At 30.5% G+C, this 23,526-nt stretch overlaps 2 protein-coding genes across 3 annotated transcripts; both read left to right on the forward strand.

Annotated features, from left to right (window-relative positions):
* On the forward strand, positions 1,259–13,368 carry LOC109329092 (protein TIFY 5A). Of its 2 annotated transcripts, XR_002105516.1 has the most exons (4): positions 1,259–1,424; positions 1,518–1,659; positions 3,658–3,963; positions 13,358–13,368. XR_002105516.1 is itself a non-coding variant. In XM_019562760.1 (3 exons), exons 1-3 carry the CDS (start codon positions 1,345–1,347, stop codon positions 3,865–3,867), a joined length of 432 nt encoding a protein of 143 aa, XP_019418305.1. In that variant the 5' UTR covers positions 1,259–1,344; the 3' UTR covers positions 3,868–4,098. The 2 variants fall into 2 exon arrangements, 1 of the variants encoding a protein (XP_019418305.1); XM_019562760.1 differs by lacking the exon at positions 13,358–13,368 and having other exon boundaries at positions 3,658–4,098.
* Positions 19,619–20,296, forward strand: LOC109329218. The gene has a single exon (XM_019562887.1). It carries the CDS (start codon positions 19,619–19,621, stop codon positions 20,294–20,296), a length of 678 nt encoding a protein of 225 aa, XP_019418432.1.

The following is a 23,526-nucleotide window of genomic DNA, read 5'->3' on the forward strand; positions in this document are numbered from 1 at the left end:
TAAGAAGTAGGGATGATTTTGAAATGGTTCCAATCCAATGGAGGAAGAGAGGGGTTTCTCCTGTGACTTTGGTTTAGTGGATAAAGTTAGAGTAATTTAAGTGGATGAATGGGATATGGAGCACCAAAAATTTGTATAAAGACGTATTCAACATGTCATATTTGGAGATAAATACATTTATGTTTTTTGTTACTATCATTTATGATTAAATTTTTAATATGTTATCAAAATTTTATTGATTGTCTCTACATAAATATGTCTTCATACATTTCTCGGCCACATTTATGTCATATTTATTATCCATTTCTTGACTACAGGACAAAAATGCAAAGATTTTTAAGAGAAGATTGGATTGACATGCTGTGTATGATTCATATTTGATATGACATGCTATTTTGTTAGGTACACAATATTGTCTAAAGTTTAAACTTTAAACCACTTAGGCTGTATTTTTTATTTCCACATCGTGATTGATATCTCAATTAATTTATTGAACTAAAGAAAAAGGAATAGAACTCACCTAAAAATGAAAAGAAAATCACAAGAATCTGACTCATGTCTAAAAACTATTGAACCAAAAAAATTGATTTTGTTTTTGGAATATAGAACATGTTATTGTTTTTTGGAACCAAAAAAATTGATTTTGTTTTTGGAATATAGAACATGTTATTGTTTTTTGGGTGAGCAAGGTTGAATTGATTAAAAAAATCAGTCCAATTTAATGTACGAGGTTCGATTGATTTGGACCAAATGGAATCATTTTAAGACATGTAATAAAATAATATTTTTTATTAATAATTGATGTTTTTTTGTACTATCAATGATATTCTTCATCCTTTTAGGTAATGAACTAATCTCTTTCGCGATATGTAATTGTCTCACTCAACAATTATCACTCCTAAAAATACTTTTGACATTTTAGTTATCTTACGACCAATACTTTATTAGTTATATATTTGTTTTTTATGTTAGAAGACAATTTGTATGTAAACTTTGGAGGATGACTTTAAAAAGTAAATGCATGGTTTTGATTGATGCACGAGTATTTTGTTTTTATTGTTTGTATTGATGAAGCGGTGATGACAGCGACACACCAATCACAACTCACGAAATGTGTGGCTGTTTCGTTTGGGGTTGTAAAGACAACAACACGTGACACCAATCTCAAGTAGCGTGGAACACATGTTCAAATTCTCTCTTTCTACAATCCCGCCGAAATATATCTTTCTCGTGCTTTACGTGTTTTCTAAGTTCTTTCCATCTCTTATATATTTCTTTCATTTCCTTCTTATCTCATTCATCATTTTTCTCTTTAGAACTTCAATCTCTCTAGACAAAAGAAAAATGAGGAGAAATTGCAATTTGGAACTTGCACTGTTCCCTTCCTACAGTTCTCACCATCACAACAATAACAACAACCCCATGTAAGCACTTTTTTTTGTTTTCTTTCATTTCTTTCTATACGTAGAACCATTTAGATTGAATTCTAAGTTATTGTTTTTGGTTCTTCAATGAAGAATGGAAGCTTCTAGTGGGAGCTCAAAGATTGAACACCTCCACCAACAACAACAACAACAATGCCAGCAGAAGGAACATCACGACACTATTACCATTTTCTATGACGGAAAGATCTGTGTTTCTGATGTTACAGAGCTTCAGGTATATATTTTTCTTGGAGTTAGTTCTTTTGTTTTTTTTGGATATACTATGCAGTAGCTATATAGGTATTTACAACTTTTTGATAACTTATTTGAGTAATAGCTTGAAAAGAGGTAGGAGTGTAGATATATTCAATAAATTATACTCCAATAATGTAACCTGATATGGTGAATTATGGTATCATTTTCACTATTTGAGACTAATCTTTCTTAGTTAGAGCCTCCTATCAAATAGAAACCAAACTTAACGTTAGTTTAGTTGGATCCAAAAGATAAAAAATGAGGGCCATACGTGAATGTTTAGGATTAATGCACACAAGTTAAAAGTACTATATATGACTAAAATCCTTATCTTTTTTATTTTATAAGAGAGATAATAGTGGAAATAATGATTAAAAGCAAAATATGTTCGAGTTTCTGAAAGATTTTCAACCAACCATTTTTTCATGGACGTAGTGCCTATTTTTTCATGGATTTAGTTGGTAAACATGATATTCCAGAGAATAAGTCGGTCGACCATAATATTATTAAGAACTTAAATGACATTTTAGTCCAATATATAATAGTACTTATAATTATTAAATGATGGCAAAATTGATTTTTTTCACCAAACCTTAAAATTATAAACATCAAAAGTTTTGAAAAAAAACTTGAAACAACAAAATATATAAGAAATGAAAGGGAATATATAAAGTTGTTTTCATTTCAATACTTATATTTAAATTAATTTTAGAGAAGTTTCCTCTTATGAGTTAGCCATCAACATGTGTTTGCTTTTCCCTTATTTTTGAATTTGATTAATTTTGAGAAATATTTTTCTCCCTAAATTGTTTTTAGGTAAAATTATAATTGATTTTTATTATGTGTGTCATATAGCATATTTTAAGCCACCTTAAAAATAAGTTTATAATAAGAATTGATGAATATACATTAAATGTACATAAATTTGATGAATATATACTAATTTCCAATAAAAACTTACCCATGGAAAAACACAAATAATAATTAGAAATCTCTTTTGAATAAAGAGTCCACGTACACTTAAGATCCTTAAGAGGAATATTCCCGCATTTAATTGTTCAAGTTTGAAATTTACATCAACAAGGATGAGAAATACTTTTCAAAGCACATTCCAATGTTGTACTTTTAAATTGCTCGAGGAATGACTTAATCTTCATTATTACAATAAGCTATTTGTTTTAGTTGATATATTTTTATTATTAATTATAGAAATACTAAACAATTTTTTAATTTTAAATTCCAAGTAAATGATTAAAATAAAAAATATATCTTCAATATTTCAAAGATGGTAGTACTATTATAATTAAGTCTTGGTTATTGTTGTATTTCACTATTTTGTAGAGATGATAGAAAATGAAATTAATATTATTATAATTAAAAATATAAAAAAAAAAGTAAACCAACCCTCTCTTGATATTCTGTTAAAGATACTATTAGTCGTTGCCGACTAGTTGGTGCTAAAAAATAAGGATAAACGAAAAGAGAAACAACATTCAGTAGCAGTAGGTGGGTGTATCAATATATTATTGTATAAAGTTTCCTAGAAACTTCAGATTTAATTCATAGACTCCCTTCTTTGACCTAAAACACTGCACGTAACTGTGTATATTATATACCAATATTCTTTGCGCATGCTTTTTGTTTTTGAACTCCCCTAGTGTTAATTTTTTATTGTTATCTACATGGGAGATGCTTTTGTATATATAATTAAACATTCTCATCATTCTAAATTTTCAGTGATTACATAAATGTGACTAAATTATAATCATAATATCGTCGTTGTTGAGACTTCTAAAACCATAATATCCGACTGTAATAGCGATTGTGATGTAATTTAAAACACTAACTCATGATATATATGATACAAATATTTTATGCTTATAAAAAATAGAATAAATATATTGTATGTTTGTAAAACTTTTATTTTGAATTGTATAGAATCAAAGAATAATAAGTGTTACGTGTGAATTATATGCAGGCTAGATCAATCTTAATGCTTGCAAATAAAAAAATGGAGGAAAGAATGAAAACACCAAGTGGGTTAGAGCCATCTACACCAACAGTAGTGGAATCTCACCAACCATTGTATAGTCCAGCCACTCCTCTTTCAATGAAAAGATCGTTGCAACGGTTCCTCCAGAAAAGAAAGATTAGAAAACAAGAAGCATCTCCATATAATCATCACTAGTCAAATTAATTTAAATGTGAAAAAAGGAGAATGATTTTTGTTGTATAAGATAGGGTATATCTAGAATCAATTATTTCCTTTGTTTTTTTCCCCATAGTCTTGGTCTACCCACACACTACTCTTAATTGGTGGTTCATGATTATGAGGTTGCCCTTCTTCAACGTGCTTGAAATTATATTGTTGAAGGCCCTACATTTGAAATTAAACTCAATATATTGCTTATGGGTGTAGTCAATTATATTTCATTGCCCATGCTACTATAAAGCATATATATATAGATAGAGGTAAGTGTGTCGGATAGAATATGTATCTGATAGATAGGTAGACGCACATTTTTTCTAAAATATAGGATATAATATGTTTAGGGATACATGCATAAAATAGTAAAAAATACAAAAGATATGATAAAATTATAAGTGTAAATCAAAATATCTAAAGTAGAAAATATATTGGAAATTGTAAATCGTTGTCCTCCAAAATTGTAAGTACAAAAAATAGAAAATATAGTAGAGTAATTCATAAAATTGATAAAACATATTCTATCTTATCCTATTTTTTGTTGATAATGTATCAGATACATACCTTCATCTTTATTTTATTTATTTTTATTTTTTTTGATATTCTAGGGATACGTATCCTTCACGAATTCAAGTATATTCGTGTTGAATATGTGTCCGACACTAATACGTGAGAGTGGTCAACATATTTGTGCTTCATAACCCACTTATGATTATGATAAGTATCTCTTTATACGTTTATTCTCATTACGATGACTTAATATATATATGAAATTGTGAATTCAAATCCCGAAAAAAAATTATTATTTTCTCTACACCCTACTAATCAGAGTCTTGTACACTTATAACCCACATAAATTTAATTTCCAAAGACATCTCTAATAGCCACAAGGTGTGTGACTCTGTGAGTTCAGTACCACAAATTAGAATTGTTAAATATTGTTATAGAAATACCATCCTAGTGTCACAAGAAACAATGACAATAAATTAATTAAGGATAAGATTGAAACCAAGGCAAACAGAATGACTTGTAGATTCAGCAATGTTGAACTTGAACTAATGTAGTTATATTGCTTTTATACCAACATGGCCCTTATTCCTGCAAAAGAACCATTTCTGGGTACACAAGATGGGATTTCCAAGTATGAAGAGAGATTTTTCTTGTTTGACTGATCATGGATGCAAAGATCACTGTAGAACTCCATTGAGAAAGTTGTGGCTTATATTAATATAAATTGGTCTAAGTTTGGGAGCAAACCTATAGTTATAGGAAAATTTCTCCACCACCCCATTTTTGTAGGGAAAAGATCCTCACCGACAATCCATAATAGAAGAGTCCCTATGAAGATATCCAAACATGGATATAAAAAACGCTGGCATGTATAATATTGTTCTGTAACAAAAGTTTTCTATGTTAGAAATTATAAATTTCTAATTAAGGTGAACATCATATATTTGATAAAATGATATTAGCTATTTATTTTCGGGGTTACATTATAAGTGATCTAATTAGTGACACTCCTTAGATTTCTAAAAGGTTATAACGGATATGAGCTTAATGAGTGGATATCCATGAGGTTAACCCATAGGGGATAATGGGAACCTATAAGTTAACACATAAGGAAGGTTATGGTCCCCAATACACCAAATCAAAAATTTAATTTTCTCCTCTCCCATCAGAGTGAAAACGCAAGTCCCAAGAGGAATCAGAGATTTGGTTGAGGAAGGTCATCTTACCACAAAACCTCTTTTAGAAACGTAGATCAAATGAGCACATCCAGAAACATGGATTCAGGTATGACACTGCACCATTTGATTCAATATGTGCGTGAGAATCATTAAATTCAAGATCCTAGGATTGGTATTTCACCAATCATTAAGGAATTTCCAACATTCTACTACCCACCGCCTCAGAAGTTGATAGCCCAATTAAAATTGATATTAATACATTGAACTTTGTAAGAGGTCGTTTTGCTCCAATTTATGTTGATTTATCATATTAACAAACTGAGACAATAAATCAGTTCATTGATTAACTATATTGTTAATTGATTAATAAATACATAATTATCCATATAATCGATTAACTATATAGTTAGTCGATTATATATAAAGAAGAATACACAATTATTCTAACAAAATTGAATTTCACTTTCGAATAAAGAGTCTCTTAAAGGGAGTCATAAAAAAATGAGGAACCTAAGGTAATGAATATATGAGATTTATGGTGAGAGTTGATGATGACAAGAAGATAACATAATTTTAGGTTTGGTATAGCAAGAGCATTTTAAAGCAGGGATGACAACGAAGTCAAAAGAATGTATTAGATAATGTTTTCTTGTTTCCAAATTCACACTATTTACGAGTACTTGTATAGGTAGTGGGTATTTGTGAGTACACCATAAAGTTTTAAATTTTATTATATATTTTATAACAATCAATATATAAACATAATTATTATGTGAACAATAAAATACTTATATGTTAAATTTATGTGCAATTTATTATGAAATAATAAAGTAGATAATATAAGTCTTAAAATAATAATAATAAAATATAAAATATAAAAAATTTAATTAAAAAATAAATTTATAAATAGGCCGATATTCATAGGTGAATATTGTAAAACTCGTTCCAACCAACAAATCATTAAATGCAATATCTTTTGTAGATATTTTTGTCATCCATAAGAATCAATATGGAAATAAAGGGAACCATTTTGATTTGTTGGCAAATAGTGGCAACCAGGGACAGTGCTATGTTGATTACAGGGTGTGCAAATTGCACACCCTGATCTTTTTTAAATTAATATGTATATTATTTATATAAGAAAATGTATGTATTGATAGTGTACAAGTTCTATACACTATCACTGTATCATTTTTGTATTTAATATCATCGACTCTTCAAAAAAGTAATCCAAGTTAATATTGGATGATATAATAATCGTGTATAAATCTTTACATTAATATATATATATATATATATATATATATAAATATTACACTCTTATCTATAACTCTATAAGGTCGAATTTTTTTTGGTAAATGACATGACATGACATGTTTTATGAAAAACAAATAATCATTATTGTGTTGAATTATTTTATAATATTATGCAGTGGCGGATCTTCATCAAAATTTTAGGAGGGACGATAATATTTAATTAAAATTAATTAAATTATGAAAATATAAAGAAACATACATGATGAGACTAGAGATAAAATTTTCAACTATTTCTTTTTCAATATAAATCGCTATGTTGTCTGCAAGAAATATATCTTCTATATTACTACATAATTTTGTTTACTTGATTTCATTGTCGAAAATAATATTTATATAATAGTTGAACCATAATAACTAAAATAAGACAAATTACTTGTTAATGCAAAATATGACTAATGACGTATGGTAGAAATTTTCAAACTTGAAGGGCTAACGAGACCAAGAATAAAATGTTAATATTGAGATCTCAAACTAATCTTCATTGCTCATTGAAACACATTGAATAAAATTTGGCCAAAAAATATATATTTATCAATATTAAATTACTTATAAGTATATTTAAGATATATAATATCAATACATAAGTAATTTCTTTTATCAACATTTAAACGTGTAAGAGAATCTGATTCAATATGTATAATTTTTAAAAGAACTACACAAGTTGCATTATATTTATTTATCAAACAAATTAAAAAAATATGTGAGTTCCAATTAGTATATCCTTAAACACATTATTCATGTGTAGGTAAAGGGAGTACATATGCTCCAAAAAGTATGTAAAACTCTATGTGTCACATTTTATAATTTAAAAGTTTAATAATCACATATTTTTTCTAACCAAACACAACAAGTGACACATGAATAACCATACTTTGTGGGATAATAGATGTGTTCCCATACAAAAAAAGTAAACAAAAAGTAATTAATAAAATTAAAAAGAAAAATCCAGGGGGGCAACTGCCCCCACCTGTCCCTTCCAAGGTCCGCCTCTGATATTATGTATATGCAACTTAAGGAACTTCATGGTCATCTCTCACAACTGTTTATTTGTATGTTTTGTTTGAGTCTATTTTCGTTTTTCTCTACTTTTGTCATTGAATTTGTAAGCTCTTATCCATATGATTTTTGTTCAACTGATTTAGTAGTGTTTGATATTCAACTTGAGACTTACATCATTAACATGCATAATAATGTTGAATTTGCTTCTTTTAGAGGAATGAATAATCTTTAAGATAAGTTAGTTGAAATTAGAAGACACATTTTTACGCATTAGTTCATATTCTTTTGAATTTAGTAATACAACTCTAGAAAAAGTTTTTTCAACTATGAAAAGTGTGAAAAAATAGGCTGCATAGTCGAATGGAATATGCATGAATGAATGATTGTCTAGTGGCCTATATTTAACGAGAAGTGTTCAACAATATTGGTAAAGAATTGATTACTAAACAAGAAATGTAATTTATTGATTAAATATATTTTGCAAAAAAATGTTATTTATTTGATTAAATAAATTTAAATTTTACTGACATTAATATTTTCATCTTTTTGTAATCGATGCTATATATTATTTTAGTTTTTGAGTATGTTGCACATCCTACCTCTGAATCCTAGATTTGTCATCGGTGGCAAGGATGCTGATCACATGGAACTGAATGCGGAAAATAAGAAAACGTGGGAGAAAAAGAGGCATCGGTTAGATAGAACAAGTGTGACATTATCAGATTTAACCAAGGTAAAGTGGCAGTTGCACAAGTTGCACGACACAAGCAACAAGATAATTTTCTCGGTCAACCAATCAAGCCATTTAATAGTTCACTATCTCCTCACATGTGCCAACATGGTATATTAATTGATTCAGTGAATGAATCAGCAATAAATTCAAACATTCCTACCAAAGCTGAAGTATCTCATGTTCCCATGATGGGACTTTTAAAGGGTGGCTATGCAAAGGAATTTGAAATGGGTTCTAATTCCACTTTAAAGCCCAAAGGTGATTTATCAAATTCGCAAGACAATGTCCAATAATTTTGAATATAGTGGAGGGAATCAACCATAATCAAATGGGGGTCCATTGACATTGAGGAACCACCAAAGGAAAATGGATTTAACTTTCAACAAGATTGTGTGATGGAGAGTAAATGTGAACAAACAAAAATTGATGAAGATGATGTTATTAGACATGCTCTAGGGCAATTACATGAAGTATGTGATACTGATATGGATGCTTAATAGTATTTGAGGTCTTTCTTTCAATTCCTTTTGCTATCATTGAGTTGGAGACTTTAATATTTTCTTATGGAATGTTCGAGGTGCCATTAATAGAGATGGTCGTCGTCATGTTAAGGAACTTTTATGAATGTTTAAACCTTCTGTTGTCATTCTTTTGGAATCTCATTGCCAATTGAGTGATAGTAAAAGATTCTAGAATGATTATGGCTATCAGGAGTGCAGTATTGTGGAATCCAATGGGCATGCAGGAGGTATTTGAGTTCTAAGTCTTGTTGGGAGCTATTTCAGTGCTCTAAAGCTGTTTCTACCAAGTTTCAACATGGTGTACGAGAATGGATGTGTACAGTTGTCTATGCTAGTCTTTCCTTGCTTGTCATGGAGTCTTTACAGGACTATCTGAAACATTTGCAAAGCTTTGTGTCTATCCCATAGTTTCTATGGGGAGACATCAATGAAATTATTCTTCGTTCGAAAGTTAGAGGTGGGCTCTTTCATCATCCTGGGCAAACAAGCTCTCTCATATGTTGGATAACTGCAAACTTATGGACTTTGGGAGCTATTGGGAGTAGGTTTACTTGGTTTCGCAGGGATCAGAGTGGTAGGAACATTTTCAAATGTCTGGATAAAGGATTGTCAGACTATAGTTGAAGAACAAGTTTTCTTGAAGCTTACAACAATTTTAAATGGCACGAAAGAATACTTAGTGACTGAGTCACGGTCAGGTCGCTCTCATTAAGATGTTTCATGGTATCACTCAAAATGTGTAAGCAGACTATTAATGATGTCGTCTCTAGGATAAAACAACACAATTCTCTGTTTTCGAATTTTTAGTACATTGTAAGAATTGATTTGGAATACACCTACAATATGGCAACTAATGCCAATTATCAAAATACCCATATTACGACTATCCATGCAAATTCTATTTCCCACAATTTAACTACTAGTGTCCGTTCTCGAAATTCTCACAATTTGACTACTTGTGTCAATTCTAGTACCACAAAAAGAAAGAGTAAGAAGTAGATCGGAAATTCGTGGGTAAAGATTATGAGGGAGAAAGAAGAAGTCGAATAAAAGAGTACTCAACTTGGGACAAAAAAATACAAAGGGATAAAACTTCTATTTATAGTCTGAGTTTTTTTTCCAAATTCCTCACATATCCTATATGAGACTTGTGAGTTGTTTTTAAAAATTCACCTATGTGAGACTTTTGAGTTTTTTTGAAGCAAACTCCAAAATAATTTTATGGGAAAGTTAGGAAAGCAATATATGGATGATTACTAAGTTCGGAAGTTAGTACCTCTGATCTATAAGCTCTTAACATACTTGAGTTAGATCTCTCTAGTCCATATTAGTTTGTTTTTCTTCTTCTCATTTCCAATATACCAAAAAAATAATCCCAAGTCATGGCATTTTAGTGGATATAATAATAAATTGAAGTTAAAACACCAACAAACAGACGAAACCCCATTTTTATCCCCCTATTGTTATTACAAAACCCTAACAACAAGGAGCTTTATAACTAATACACAATCTTTTAGATGGATCAACGCAAAAAAGGGAAACATATTCTAATGTTGTATATAAATTAACCAATTCTAAATATTTTATAAATAAGTTGGGAGAATATTTTGTAAAACATTACTTAGCTTCTTATATAAATCGCTTCACCAACTAAGAAAGCCCATTCATTCTTAGTAGTACAAAAAAAAACTTAACTTCTTGATATTAGTCTCATTTTTATTTGTGATAATTCAACAATCTTGCTAGTAAAGATACACCTAGCTGGGCACCATCATAAATACTCTTCTCACTAATCATACAAAGAAATTTTAGAATTTGTTTCATCTTCAAGTGTATATGTTGTTATCAAAGTCACATTTGTCCTAAACAATTGATTCAATTATACCTTTGTTTCATTTACCCAACACAGCTAACAAGGATCTAACTAGTTAGAATATATTTTAGGTAGCTTTTCAATTTTCATTTCAAACATAAAATTGGGTCACAATTGAAGAATTTCTTAAATCAGATCAGACATGATTAAAAATTCGTAAACAAAAAATATTCAATCATTAATTCCACAAGTATCCAAATAAGTGTGGAAGCAATATTGAAGTTTATTATAGAATTGCTAAGGCTACAACAGTTCTCATTAAAAATGTGGCTTTAATACACTGCTCAATCTTTGGAGACATTATTTAAAATTAAATGTCATATATACAAATACAAATTATAAGGACAAAGACAAACGTAACAAGTGTATGATGAAAGAATCATCAATTTTTCCTGGTATAAATTTCTAGGGAGTTCCGCAAGGTATATACTTTACTATTAAGATGCTGTAAAATGGCATTACTTATCTTGATAAAGAAGAAGAAGAAGGAGAATGAATTTGTGTGAAAGAATGAAATGACAATCTTGAATTGTTTGATGATTAGAAGACTTTGAAGAAGGGAATGTATGACTTGAATAATACCTAATATATTGAATATGGCAAAACAGAGTATGGCTATATATACAAAGAAGGAGAAACTGAAAAACTAAAAACTACTAAAAATAGAAACCTAACAGAAATACCAGAAAACAGAAATTTGAAAATATGCTAAAAAGGGAAAGAATCAAAACAGATTGGAAATGAATATGGTTTGATATAGCTACTTGATTATGTGTGTGTCAATTTAATTTTGGCTATTAGGTTTATCTTTTAACATCTACCCACAAGCTTGTGTGTGAATGCTTATCATACCAAGCTTGGTGAGTAAATTGTGGAAAGACATTGGTGAGAGAGATTTGATGAAGAAATCTGCTATCTGAAATTTGGAAGAGATAGGTAGGAGATGAAGAGTGTCATTTTGAACCTTCTCACGAACCACATGCAATCTATTTCGATGTATTTGGTTCTCTCATGAAAAACTAGATTTGCGACTATATGAAGAGCTGAATTATTATCACAGAATAAGCTGATTGGAGATGTGTGAGGTATGCCCAGATCCCTGAAGAGATAGAGAAGCCATTAAGCTTCACAAGATGCCATGGCAAGGGCTCTATATTCTGCTCCTACTGAAGATCTTGAGACTGTGTGGTGCCTTTCACTTTTCCATAAAATCAATGCTGGACCTAGAAAGAAACACCACCCTGTAATGGACATTCGAGTGTCAAGGCAAGCCCCCCCCCCAGTCTGAGTCTGAATATCCTTTGATTGTTGTTGTGTTGTGGGTAGGAAAGTATAGTCCTTGGGCAAGAGAATTCTTTAGATACCTCAGGATTTTGAATGCAGCTTGCTGATGCAGATTAGTTGGAGTGTTTAGGAATTGGCTAAGGCATCCAACAACAAAAGATATATCTGGTCTTGTGTGTGTGAGGTAGAGCAGTTTTCCTATGAGCCTTATGTATGGTGTAGGATCTTTAAGTGTCTCTCCTGAACTGATTTGAAGTCTGCTATTGTATTCCATGAGTGTTAATGATGGTTTGGCAGCTAGGAGACCAGATTGTTGTAAAAGGTCTAGTGTGTACTTTCTCTGATATAGAGTGATCCATTCTCTGCATCTGGCTACCTCCATGCCTAAAAAGAATTTCAGTTTACCAAGGTCTTTGATGTTGAATTCTGAATGCAAGACTGACTTTGTGTACTGAATTTGGTGTAAATCATTTCTTGCTAAAACCAAATCATCAACATACACTAATATTGTAGTAAAATTAGAATCAACAGTTTTAAGGAATAGTTCAGATTGACATTTTGAATATCCAATTGTTATTAATGTAGTGGTGAGTTTGTCATGCCATTGTCTATTGGCTTGTTTTAAGCCATAAATGGTTTTCTCCAATTTGCAAACAAGTTTAGAATTAGTGATGTGGAGTCCATGAGGAGGCTTCATGTAGACCTCTTCCTTGAGATCACCGTGTATGAATGATGTGTGTATATCCAGTTGATAAAGGTGCCAATCATGAATGGCAGCTAGAGCTAATATAACTCTAATGGTTGTCATTTTTATGACAGGGCTAAAAGTCTCCAAGTAATCAACCCATTCTGTTTGGTTGAATCATTTGGTAACCAATCTTGTTTTATGTCTTTCTATTGAGCCATCAACAGGGTGTTTTATTTTGAAAACCCATTTACACCATATGGCTTTCTTTCCAATAGGCAGAGTAGTTAAGTACTATGTGTTATTCCTTTGGAGAGCAGTTAATTCAACATAGATAGCTTTTCTCCAACAATCTTGAAGAATAGCTTCTGAGTATAGAGTAGGAGTAGGACTTAAAGAGATAGTAAGAGAGAAGTGTTTATATGTTGGAGATAAGTGATCATAAGAGAGATAGTCAGAAATAAGATATTTAACTTGTGCAAGGAAGGGTTGGTTTGGATTAGAGACTAAGGCACAATGATAGTCAACCAGGTAATTGGGTGTTCTTCTAGTTCTTTGTGAATGTCTCACATGGTCAGTGTTGGTTATAGGAACATTGTCATCCAGAGGATTATCCTGAGGGAAAGTGATGACATCGTCTCTATTAGTGAGAATGTTAATGTACAAGCTAGAGAGGAAGTTAGCTTAGAGACTGAAATCAAATTGAATTTGAAAGCAAAGACATAAAGAGCATTTGTGAGATAAAAGGAATGAGAAAATATTATACTTCCTGAATATTGAGCAACCACTTGGTTTCCATTTGGTAAAGTTATGAAAACTGGTTTAATTTTCTTGTAATTATGGAAAAGCAGTAGGGAGCAACATACATGATATGTTGCTCCTGTATCTATAATCCAAGTGGTGTTTTCAACTTTAAGGGATGAAGAATTACCTATGATTGGAGATTCTTGCAGATCAGTAGAGGTTTGGATTGAACTTATATGGTTTGTGTTGTTGGTGCTTTGTCTGATGGATTGTTTGATCAGCTCCCTTAATGCATTTTGTTGTGCTGAGGTGAATGGTGGAGTATCCGATAGTATAGCTTCAGTTCTTTTGCCTTGTTCATCAGAATACTCTGAGTTCTCAATTGTGAAACTGTTTGTGAGGCTGGAGGAGCTAGGAGGGAATCCATGCTTTTTGTAGCACATGTCAATAGTGTGACCTATTCTTTGGCAGTATGTGCATGATTTTTGACCTCTTCCTCTTCCTAAGGTAGAGGACCTTCTTGAAATGCTAGATCTGCTTATTCCTCTATATCTTCTTCCTCTTCCCTTATTCTTGAATCAACATTGCTATCAAAAGAATTTGATATGAGCCTTGGTTCTTGAAGTTGCATCTGAGTTTCTTGTTGAACCAAGATTGAGAACACTTTCTTGATAGGGGGTAAGGGATCACTCAACATAATCTATGATCTTACTGCAGAAAACTGATCATTTAATCCTCTTAAAAAACATATCATATAATCGTTTTCTTTATAGTTCTTTACAACAGGGATTGTTGTATACTTAACTGCACATTCACATGGTGGTATTGGCCTATAGTCATCTAGTTGCTGCCAAAGCCCTTGAATTTGGTTATAGAATGCACTAATAGACTTGTTTCCTTGTCCAATGGAATGGATCTCCCCAATCAGTTCAAAAATTCTGAACATATCTCCTTGGTGATATCTATCTCTTAAGTCATCCCAGATTTCTTTTGCATTGTCCATCCATAATACTGATTGAACAATAGAGGGATTAATTGATTGAGTAAGCCAAGATGCAACCAACTTGTTGCATCTATTCCAGATGGGAAAGTTTTGGTCATGAATTGGGGTTTTGGCATGGATCCATCAACGAATTCCAACTTATTTTTGGTTCCAAGTGCCATGGTCATGGCTCTAGACGAGTGTTGTTAAAACCGTATCGGTTATCAAACTGGTCAGGGTACAAGTATAGTGGTACAGTGATTCAACCGGTGGTTCAGTAATTAATCTGCATACCGGTTAAACCGAAAATACCTATTTATATTTATATATATATAAACCTATAACAAAAAAAATTCAAATAGGTAGATACTCAAATTTATAATCCATATTTATAATCTTCTCAACACTCACATAAGCAAACAACTTTAAGTCTTTAACAAATTCAAAGTCCAAATTACAAAACATATATCAATCCAAAAGTATCACTTAACAACCGCAAAATATAAATAAATGACACAAGTTCACAACTCGCTCTACAAAAAATAAATTTGGAGTTTTAACATTTAACACCAATGAGTCAAAGTTGTCTCACATCGATATTATATTTTTCCACCAAATCCTATCTTTAGACAATACTCCAAGATTACACAAATGTCACTGAGATTACACACAAATGTTAAGAACCAAAATGTGTAATCTAAGTATGCCTTGGAAGTATATGCCTTGAAGTGTTGAAGAAGGGTTGGAAAGATGAGTCACATTGTAATGGGTTTTTAAGTTTTTAAGTTTTTTTTTTCAAAAAAAAATATATGTGTATAAACCGGCCGGTTTAGTCAAATACCGGCCGGTTCACCGGTTTTGACCGGGTTTGATACATGGTCGGTTCAACATCTGAACCGTACCGGTTAGGGGTCCGGTTCACTAGTTTCCCGGTTGAACCGGCCGATACGGTACAGTTTTTACATAATTCTCTAGACCATGAATAACAGTTTTCCCCATTTAATAAAGACGAAACAAGAATTGCACATGAGTTCTCATTAGGGTGCATGTAGTACACACTCAATGGATCCATGGAAAGACTTAAGGTTATTGTTGTCATTTCTGATGTAGAAGAATAGAAGAAGAATTTGAGGAAGGCATAGGACAATTCTGAGTTGCAGAAGGAAGATAGATGGAAGAAAGAAATACACAGTCCATGAATGAAAAAAAAGGTGAATCAGAGGCGCTACAAAGACACCCTTCAAAACCTAGCTCTGATACCATGTAAAATGACATTAGTCATCTTGATAAAGAAGAAGGAGAATGAATTTGTGTGAAAGAATGAAATGGCAATCTTGAATTGTTTGATGATTAGAAGACTTTGAAGAAGGGAATGTATGACTTGAATAATACCTCATATATTGAATATGGCAAAACAGAGCCTGACTATAAATACAAAGAAGGAGAAACTGAAAAACTACTAAAAATAGAAGCCTAACAGAAATACCAGACAACGGAAATTTGAAAATATGCTAAAAAGGGAAAGTATCAAAACATATTGGAAATGAATCTGGTTTGATATAGCTACTCGATTATGTGTGTGTCAATTTCATTTTGGCTATTAGGTTTATCTTTTAACAGATGTTAAGAGTAACGATAATGGTTGTTCTTAAGATTGTTTTAACGGAATAAGAATATTCTTACTCTATTTTCCATCATGTTATTCTTATTTTCTGCTTTTTGTTCTTAAATAAGAAAAATTCCGTGTTGTTCTTAACCAAGGGAAAGTGAGGAGAGATGTAGATGTTGTTATAACTCAAAAAATGAAGAATAATAGAAAGATAGAAAACTTGCATGCATTGTATTCATGAGCTGGAGCTTTATATATAGCCTTATTCAAAACAAAAATAAAAAACATAATCGACCATATTATCAATGTCTATAAAGTGACCATTAATTAGTTTTATTCTCCATAAACACTAAAACCAAAACAACTATATAACAACGTGAAGCACCGATCTGTGGGAAAAAGGTAGATGCTATGAGATCCAAATAAGAATAACAATGATGTTTGTTATTGTAGGAAAAAATATATCTTGGTCCTATTTCATGAGGAGTTGTAATAAATTATAAAATAATATGTGCGACCCAAATAGAATAGATAGATATATTGTTTACCACATTGTGATTGCTCTAATGGTTCATCAAAAATTATGCTTGTTCTAGGGTTCAGAAAGGGATAATAAACTCCCTATACTTTGTAATTAAGAAACAATCATCTTAATCTCAATAACTTGTAGAAAACACTTTCACGGACTGCCATAATGGACGGCATATGAATGACTTTGAGGGATTATTAAGTTAAATTTTAGAGTTAGTAGACCTTCTAAACTTGGGTTAGAGATACATTATGTTTATCATCTTGTGGAAAGTTATGAAAAGATTTCTAAAATTGTAATATTATTGTTATAATTATGAGTGTAATATCTATATACTGTTAATTATAAAAATTTATATATATTACATTATTAATCATTCATTTATATTATTTTTAAATAATCAATAATAATTAAATATGAATGATACAGTTCATAGTTCATATAATGTTGATGTATACATTTTTTGAGTATAATTATAGTCTTGATTGTAATTTAAAACATCACCTCATAATCATCATAGCTGAATGATTGACCTGTGCACACTTTGCTACGTGTTTGAACCATGTCAATTTATCATGACATATATAATATTTTAACTTCCCCATGTTTCCCCTATTTTCATGCATGATAATTTCTAACTTGCGTAACTATCATGTAGAATAATTGTGAGAAAACAAAGCGGAAAGATATAATGTATCCTACCTATCTTAATCGTTAAACAAGATCCTCATATCTAGTTTATTCGTAATCATGCTCTAATTGTCACCTATAATTTCTCTTTTCTTCTCCGCGAATTGAGTGCCTATATTTGTCTGTATACGATAACTGAAATACTTAGTTTCAATACCATGGACTTGATCAACTCCACTCGTGATATTGGCTCTTCTCTAATCAAGGTATTCATTACTTGTTGGCTTCTTCATGTCTGATATTTTTTTATAACCAATAGTATCATATTGAATTTGAAGTAGGATATATAATTATCTCTACTAATAAGTATTATTTTCGAATATCAAACTTTAACAATTTTATTATACAATAGAGATTCGATAAGACTTTATATCTATTTATTATTTATAAATTAGTCTTTTTGATTATACAATTTTTTTTGTTATTGGAGTTTGTGCGGAGCCTCTTAGGTATGATGATTGTTTTTGTATACATTATTTTTATGAGCAGGGATTATTTACAGTAAAAAATTTTAACTTACTTCTCATCCTAATCATCAATTTTATGGACATCTAATGATTTAGATTTATTCTCTAATTCAAACCATTGGATTTTCCTAGAATTGATGGCTAAGATAGGAAGTAAGTTTAAAAAACTTACTATTGGAGTAAGTGAATCTCTTATCTATTTTTATATTCAACATTATTTTGCATTCATGATTATATGAACTTACATGTCATTTATTTCTTCCATTATATGATAAGTTTTGAATGGAAAAGAATCATCTTCAGTAATGAATATACAAATTTTTTATTTTATCTTTACGTTTAAGGATAAAAATGTCATCATATTATTTCTAAATGATAAAAATAGTCTCATCATAAAAAAATTCTTTATTTTTTGTATATTTCTCTCTTCAGAAATGAAGAAGATCCTAACCAATTTTAAACTGCACAGCTTGCATTCCTTTTCCTTGTGCCCAAGATCCTCACTTTTTAGAATACTCTTATACTCTATTTCAATATAGTTTTTTGGCTTGTAAAATATATTTTTTATTATCTATGATATCATTAGATAATTGTATGTGAAAACCATGTATACCATACAATGTCTTGTATATTAGAAAAACAAATATGCTGATCAAACCAACATTCCATTGAAATAAGTAGCATGATTATTTCATGCGTTTTGGTGCAAGAGAAAATGACTAATATCCCTTAAACATGTGATCTTAGAAGTTTATGCTAAGATTCATCCATATGAAAAAATGTTATTAGAGGCAGTTACGTTCTCGATTAAATACCAAAATTTATTTTAATAGATCGGTGCTTCACGTATCATATGTAAAATATATGTATGTATGTATAAAAAAATGTAATATAATGCATGTAATCTACAAAATAAAAAAAATAAAAAATATCCAACACGAGTACGTTATAAGGCTAATATAATATCCACTAAATTGAACAAGGATCACCTGTCCCAAAAAATTTATGTCTTCATGTTCCAAACTAATCACATTACAACAAATAATCAAAAAAAATTATTTTCTGGTTTTATGATTTTTCCCCTAACTAGTTGTTACTTTCTGATAGAATTGATACACAATAGAACACCAAATCTTGAGATAGATGATCTCCATTCCGGCTGACACGTTCTATTCAATATAGTTTATTGTATTGAACCCATATTATTCAAATTAAGGGGCCAAAGAAAAGTTAGCCACAAGAAAGATATGAGGGTATTTTTGTCACTCAAGGGATCAATCATTCTACACCCTAATCATAATTCAAGCTCATATATAAGCTCTATATGATTCATTTGGCACTCTCACCAAACCACATTAATATACACACTCAACTTCATCAACACAAGGTTCTCACACTCTTGTCACTTTTCTAAGTATATATCTAGCATGGCCAAACTACCATATCTAGAGGAAGATTATATGAAACACTACAAAACAAAAGATCACACCAATATATCAAAGAGTTTATCTTTCTTTGCTTCCATGTTCTCCCTTTTTATCTATATATTTATCTTCTATATCTTTAAGGTTTCTCCATGTAATCTCTTCAACAATAATATCTTTTGGTTTTTCATGTCCAACACTCTCATTATCATCATTGCTGCTGATTATGGTGCATTTTTTTCATCAAAGAAGGAAAATGATCTTTATGAAGAGTATATATTGCATAGACAACAAAGAAACTATGTCACAACCTCATATGTCCCCAAATATGAACAAGTCGATAAACAATGCATTGCGCTAAATGGTAAGTTGTTGCATGGAAGGAAAGAAACTATCACTAATAGATCCCCAGTTAAGCATGGGACTATATCTCGAGAGATTAGTCTCTTATCGATCAGGCAAGAGAATATAAAGGGAAACAAAAAGAAGAATAGTGAGATTATCCCTCAACGTGTACGAGAAATTGCGGCACGAAATGAACTAAAAAAAGCTAGTGAATGGTCCAATTATAAAAAGCCAATTCTTCCCTTACAAGCAGATGATGATTATAAAAAGTTTGAAGAGAAAACAAGCCATGCAAGAATCCGAAGAAGTAAATCGGATAGATACCATAGAGATAGAATTAAGAGTGTTTTGGTTGATGAGAGGAAGAAAAGAGTGAGGGGGTTAGAGACTATGAAGGTAGAAGAAGACAATGAGTTTTCTAAGATGACAAATGAAGATCTTAATAAAAGAGTGGAGGAGTTTATTCAGAAATTCAATAGGCAAATAAGACTTCAAGCAACTAGAAATGACAATCAAATTTAGTAAAGTTTTGAAGTCTTGTAGCTTTTGTACTTGTTTAATGGTGCACTTTTGCCCTTGATATAATAATAAGAGTTGCATATTACTACACAATGGCTTTGTATTATTTCTTCCTAAGATATAAAATGTTATATATTTTCTAAGCATTTCTATTTGTTTGGATTCTGTGTATCTTGATTTCTTCTTTCCATTCCCTTTATCTCTTTTCCTATTAAATATACCATACAAATAATGCAATTAACACACATATTTTTACACTAAAATTTACGTAAATGTAGAAAGAAGTAGATTAAGGAAAGGTAGAATGGGTCAAGATCCCTAATGGAAAGAAGACTAACATTTCACATTACTATACACTAATATTTGTTAATCTGATCTACTTTTCAAAGGTAACATTTTGACCATTTTTTCCATTCCTTGCGTGGATTAACATTTCATAAAGTATTCATTATAAAGCATAAACACGTTATGATGAGAGTTTAAAATCTATGTATCGTGAGTGTAAATTTTTTTACACTGTCAGCACATCATCCATCATTGATTTATATTAGATGATCAATTATGATTAACATATGAATGGTGGATGATTTACTAATAGTATAAAAACACATACACTGTCAGTGTATACAACTTAAATCCTTATGATTATGAGAAATCTTGTTTTGAATATAAATTCAATTAAGAAATATTTTTTATGTGTTTGAAGAGGAGAGCTAAATTAAGCATAATATTATAGGTATTAATACAAACAATTTTTATAGAACATAATCAATCTATTAAATTTATATTTTAAATAAAGGTAACAAAATGTTAGGTTAAGTTTTCTCAATTGCGCAAATTTATTCCATCCATTTGGTTACCATCCAAAACAAAATGGAGAAAGGCGACACTAACATTTTGCCAAGTGGTAGATCAAACATTGTACTTTTTTGGTCCATGACAAAAAAATAAAAGTTTTATCCATCACATAAACTAATTGACAATGAAGAGAATGATACATTTTTTGTTTAAGAGCAAAATGAAACCAGAGCAACTATTTCCGTAGAAAATAGTTTGAGATAATAAAAATTATATCAAGAATTTAGTTAAAAAAAATCGACATATTTTGGGAGCAAAGATGTTTAATGTAAAGGAGTATCGTAACTTCTAATGTACCAAAAAAAAGAATATAAGATTAAGATAGTGACACTCTTAAACAAATATCAATATCATTATTACATAATTTTCAGCCTTATTAACATGGATGTACATTGCCATATTCAAAATTGTTTGGCTAGAAATCTAGAAATTCATTATTGAAGAAGTGAAGTAAATATGACTTATTTATACAAAAGAAAAAGACTTGTGATCCAAACAAATGAATGATACAAAATTAACAAACTAACTTTAACTCTTAACTACCTAGCTTCCTAACAGTGGCGGAGGATTACAAGGACGGGTGGGGGCAGTTGCCCCCCTGGATTTTTCCCTACTTGAACATATTTGTTGTTCAATAAAATGCGTTGCTCCGTGTGTTATTTGTTATGATTGATCATAAAAATACTTAATTATTAAACTTCTAAATTACAATATACATTTTTTCAATCAATCATAACAAGTAACACATTGAGTGACATAATTTTTGGAAGAACACGTGCACTGCATTTACCTACACACAAATGACGTCTTTATGGAGATACTAATTGGACCTCACATATTTCTTTAATTTGAAGCTTAATAAATAAATATGGTTCAACTTGTGTGTCATTCTAAAAATTATACATAATAGATCTAATTCTTTACGCTTAATTAAAGAGATTATGTATGTATTGATAATATATATATCCTATGAGTGCTTATAAGTCATTTGATATTGATAATATATGTATTTTTGTCCAACAATTATATGCTATGGATTTTAACGAGCAAGAGAATATTAGTTTGAGATGTCAATTTCAATATTTTATTATTGGTATCATTAGCCATTCAAGTTTGAAAAACTTTCAACAATATGTCGTTAGTCATATATTGTTTTATCAAATTATTCGTCTTATCTTAACTATTGTGGTTCAGCTAACATAAATATCATTTTCAACAACAAAAACAATCAAACAAAATTAGGTAGGAAGATAGAAGATAAATTTATTGCAAACAACATAGTGACTAATATTAAAAAGGAAATAACTGAAAATTTTAGTTATAATATAATAATGTATGTTTTTTTATATTTTTTGTTATTAAATTAATTTTAATTACAATTTGCAATTAAATTTTGTTGCCCCTCCTAAAATTTTGATCAATATTCACTAATCATCCTCTGCCATCAACAAAAAGAAAACATAAGGCACTTGTCACAATGAATGTTTCTTTTATAGTTAGGTACATGTTTTCCTCATTTAACCTAAGCATGTCAAATTCTATATAGCATGTATTGAACTCGTCATAAAAGTTAAAAAATTAACTATCCACATAGAACAGATATTACATACCAAAATCAGTACTACATTACCATGTATTTATGATTTTTTCTTGGGAACACTAGTACTTCGCGCAATAATTGACTTGATCACGTTGATTGTGTTGGTAAGATTTCAGCCAACTAAGATTATGGTTTTGTTGCAGATGAGAGGTACTTCCACAACTTGTTACAACAAATAAAAGCAACATTGGAACAAAGGAAGAGAGAGATGAATGAAGGACTATAAGAAAAAAAAAGGCTCTTACGAAAAGAAAAGGAACAAGAATTTGAATTGATTCTTGAAAAAGTAAAGAATTTGAATTGAAGTGAACGAAGAAGATTGAAAGAACTTCAGTGAATATAACTCTATTATTGAATGATAATGTGAAATGAATTCAAGTTGCTATTACAAGAGAATTCAAAGGAAGATTTGTACACTTCCAAAGCTTAACTAATTAACAACTTAACTACCCTAACTAATATCTAAAACACATGTGATTAAATACAATAAAAACAAGAGTGAATATAACTTTCTTGCTACACAAGTTATTGTTGTTGTTGACCAAAATTGCCAATATGATTTGAGTCAAATCTACCAAGTTGGTCTAAATGTTGGACTATATGACCCATGACTAATCTCGCTTGGCTTGGTTGACTTAGGGTCCTTAATTTGGCCTAGTATTGACTGCTATGTTCCTTCGGTCAAGATCTGGCCAGGTAGGCCTAGTCTTGTTGCCTCAGTCAGAATCTGGCCTGGTTTGGTCTGCTCCCTTGGCCAGGGTTTGGCCTGGACTTA

Source organism: Lupinus angustifolius, chromosome LG16 (genome assembly GCF_001865875.1).
Source record: "Lupinus angustifolius cultivar Tanjil chromosome LG16, LupAngTanjil_v1.0, whole genome shotgun sequence".
In the NCBI taxonomy this organism is placed as follows: domain Eukaryota; kingdom Viridiplantae; phylum Streptophyta; class Magnoliopsida; order Fabales; family Fabaceae; genus Lupinus; species Lupinus angustifolius.

Bases quoted from the DNA above. Each gene is read 5' to 3' on its own strand.
- LOC109329218 (XM_019562887.1), top strand. From the start codon at position 19,619: ATGTCCAACACTCTCATTATCATCATTGCTGCTGATTATGGTGCATTT.
- LOC109329092 (XM_019562760.1), top strand. From the start codon at position 1,345: ATGAGGAGAAATTGCAATTTGGAACTTGCACTGTTCCCTTCCTACAGT. The intron at 1,425-1,517 runs GTAAGCACTTTT...TCTTCAATGAAG, and splicing joins AACAATAACAACAACCCCAT to AATGGAAGCTTCTAGTGGGA. The intron at 1,660-3,657 runs GTATATATTTTT...AATTATATGCAG, and splicing joins CTGATGTTACAGAGCTTCAG to GCTAGATCAATCTTAATGCT.